At 36.1% G+C, this 3,510-nt stretch overlaps 1 protein-coding gene across 1 annotated transcript; it reads right to left on the bottom strand.

Annotated features, from left to right (window-relative positions):
* Window positions 1–1,443: 1,443 nt before the first annotated feature.
* LOC110444538 lies at window positions 1,444–3,501 on the bottom strand (the record flags this gene model as incomplete). Its single annotated transcript, XM_021488907.1, has 5 exons — window positions 3,375–3,501; window positions 2,660–2,792; window positions 2,229–2,440; window positions 1,916–1,970; window positions 1,444–1,584 (listed from the first exon to the last, which is right to left on the bottom strand). Coding segments are annotated over exons 1-5 (544 nt in total), but the record flags the coding sequence as incomplete, so codon positions are not given.
* Between the last annotated feature and the right edge of the window lie 9 nt (window positions 3,502–3,510).

Raw genomic sequence — 3,510 nt, 5'->3', positions numbered from 1 at the left:
GTTCAGACACTTGCTACAATAATGAACTACCATTTTGTATCACGTGACATGGTTTCTGGGCAACTATTTCACCGAGTTTTCAATGTCTGATTTTTCATTCAGATGATCCTGTTATAATTAACATAGTTTTAGATACAATAGATAAAAATTCTACTAATCTAAATCACCACCGAACTATAAACGGGAATTGATAAATTTGTCCCAGAGCATTTTAGTGTTATTATTAATTTCCAGGCACAAATTGACGAGTATGATACACGCATATATTGTCGCATTGAAAATAAGGAGATACCTGTCCCATTTTATCTTTGTGATGTACGAACATTTCGTGTCATTGCTCAATATCCTCTCTATCAAGTATACTGTACATCCGGTCGCTCTCCTAATGAGGTAATGCGGCTTCCGTCGCGGAAGCGAACGAGTCTGCATACCGGATGTCAAAGCACTTCCGGTTAATTGAGTTCACTTGTCTCGTGAAATTGATGAAAATTAGAGACAAATAACGTTGTAATTCAGTTGAATAGCAATCAAGGCAGGAAACTGAATTACTCACAAGTTGATGGCGTCAGATTCTATTTTGGCATTTGATGGCCCGGTTCTGTATTGCAACACAGACAGAAAATAATACGATAAACACCATTTAGTACAGCGGTATGCTTCCTCGCAGACGTCCGCGTCATTAGAAATTCCCTGTAAGAGCATGTATGCTCAAGAGTTAGGGAACACCTGTATAGAATCAATAATGACTTTAAGCCATCATTTAAATCAATGAATGGTAAGCTGCCCTACAATACAGCCATATAACACCCAACTAAATGATCGGTCCGCACTACTGGATTCAAAACTTGGTATGAGGAACCTTGTTAATCCGGACATTTTGATTTCCTGATAAATATTTCCAAGATAATGTGTTTTCTATACTAGAATTATTACTAGGAATATCAGAACCTTCCAGATTCTTTAAAACAGGATCTAAAATTATTAGTACTGCATTTGACACACCAAAGTTGTTCGTTAGTTCCTTGATCGATGACGTCACATTTCGTCCTTTTGGTCCAATATCACAGAGATCAGGCGCGAAGTTAGGTTTAAAATTACTTAGATGAGGCCATCTTAATCAACGTCAACAACGTTAACTCCAGAAATCAACAACAAATGAACACATGGTAACCCTGTAAATCCAGCAAACGTCACTTCCGTTCAGTATTGAGTTGTCTTATACCATTTCCGGTATGTCTTGCGCAATTTCCGGCACACTTTGTATTTAATTCGATATAAAACGACTTTGACGGCGTAATTTCAAATGTCAATAATACAAACGAGGCGTATAATACTATGACGTATCTGTTGCACGTGATGACGTGCACGAGAACAGGTTCAGAATAGAATCTTTGATTCTGCTCATACGTTTTCGTTTTTTATTCGGGAGTCCTCTGTCCTTACTATTCATCTCTACGAACGACTGCTGTCCAAAACTGTCATCCTCGATTTCAATTATTTCGTCGATGTCACCATCTAACGGCGTTTTTTCGTGATGGTTGTTGTTAATAATCGCTTCTTCTACGTGGATATCTGGAGCTGGTACTGAAATATTAATATAAAAGATTTTTTTAAATTCTGGAAATTGGAACTATTGGTTTTAGTTAAACATATCGTGAATCAAGTCTTAATGACATATTCAACTTAAACGTTCTGACACCTTTTTATAATCCTCGAACAGTTCAAAAACACAACATTAGTCTTCATCAGTTCAGCCGTCCGACCTTAGCATTATAATGGCATTCTTTAAATATGGCTACACCAACACGGGACTGTAGTCAGTTTTAAATATCTGTAGTATGCCACCTATAGTTTTGTCACTATGAACCACCGCCCGGCATCGCCTGATCGGGTAATTACACAATTTAGTACCTACCTTTTACTACAGATTCTGAGAGATTTTCTTCTTCTCTGTTTTCTTGATTTGTTGCCTAAAACAAACAAAGTAGACATATAATCAGCAAATCCTCATATTGCTACAGGGCTAAAACGAATATACATGAGATCTCTTTTCAAATATTGGCATTTCATATTTAGGAAATGAATTATTTTCAAGCTTGCATTTTGCTTTTACTAATCTGTAAATCGTCTGTTCTTCTTTCTATACAGAAATATACGTTTCTGGATTACAGGAGTACAAAGGTTTCAAAACACCATTTAACTTCAAAACATGATAAATAAGTACATACGTTTTGTGATTCTTTTGAGGGACTGTCGTCTGTAAAGCAAATTCCGGTGAGGTTTGACTCATCCTGAATGCTGCTCTCCGCCGTTGCTAGGGGCGCCATCTCCGCGTCATCCGTGGTAACTTTATCGTGGGCCTCTCGGATAATGTCCTGTATGTAAGCACTGAGGTTCTGCTTGCTACCATCAGTGTGCATCAAAGACAGATTTGGGATTTCTACAAGGTCAAAGACAAAGTGTCAGGATTGCAACAAATATGAATATTTCAACACCAAAAAAACAACATTTTGTTTGTATTTTTCGAATGTAAGAGTAAATAAGTGGTGCTTGTGAATGAATAAGATATTATTTCGTTGAATCTTTTAAAATAAAATCATGGACCATCGCCTGGGCATATCCTTGCTTAATTTATTATAGATCAACAATTGTACGCTACCTGCACCTATTGAATTGTCCATCTCCGCCGTTTCTTTAGTAAATGTCTGGTCGCTTTTTACGTCTTCGTCGCATTCCGACATCGGTTCTCCATTTAACTGACATACAGGAATAGGCATAGGTGCTACACTCGTCTGTTAATGAATGAATGAATGAATGAATGAATGAATGTTGCGCTTAATGAATGAATTTATAATCAATTAAGTCAATGAAAGAGAATGGAGCACTTATTCAATGTAAGGACAGAATGCCGCACGATGCGTTTGATGAATGAGTTACTTATGTTTGAATGGAATGAATGAATGATGAGTTTAATGAGTGAATAAATGAATGAATGAATGATGCGCTTAATGAATGTATGTACATGCATGTATAAATGAAATGAAATGAAATGAAATGAATGAATGAATGTTCAATCAATAAATATTGATAACATTGATTTATTAACGATATATGTCGATTGGTTATCAGCAGTTCAATATCAGGTTATGCAAATATAATACATGCAAAGTGTAAAACAAACGAAACGATGAATTGATTGTGTTAGCAATTGTCTTATTATAATTTAAAACGCTATATATATACATAAATCAGTACTACTAAATATATGTATCCAGTCAGATGTGAAACTATTACGGAAATGGAATAAATTAATATATTGTTCACGAAGTGATTTCAAGGTCAATTTCAGCAAATACAATGTACATTTTTCTTACCATCGTTTCTGCAGGTGATGTGTTCTGCTCCGTCAGTGGATAATCTTCGACTGAATAATCGTCACCTAAGCCTTCCAGAGCCTCGTCAAGGAAGTTCAGTAGGTCTTGTTCTTGTTTAATTATCTCCACAGAACTT

The sequence above is a fragment of the Mizuhopecten yessoensis genome, unplaced genomic scaffold (genome assembly GCF_002113885.1).
Source record: "Mizuhopecten yessoensis strain PY_sf001 unplaced genomic scaffold, ASM211388v2 hete_36140568, whole genome shotgun sequence".
NCBI lineage: Eukaryota > Metazoa > Mollusca > Bivalvia > Pectinida > Pectinidae > Mizuhopecten > Mizuhopecten yessoensis.
The sequence above is the reverse complement of the archived record's forward strand: the minus strand, read 5'-3'. Positions and strand labels throughout refer to the sequence as shown.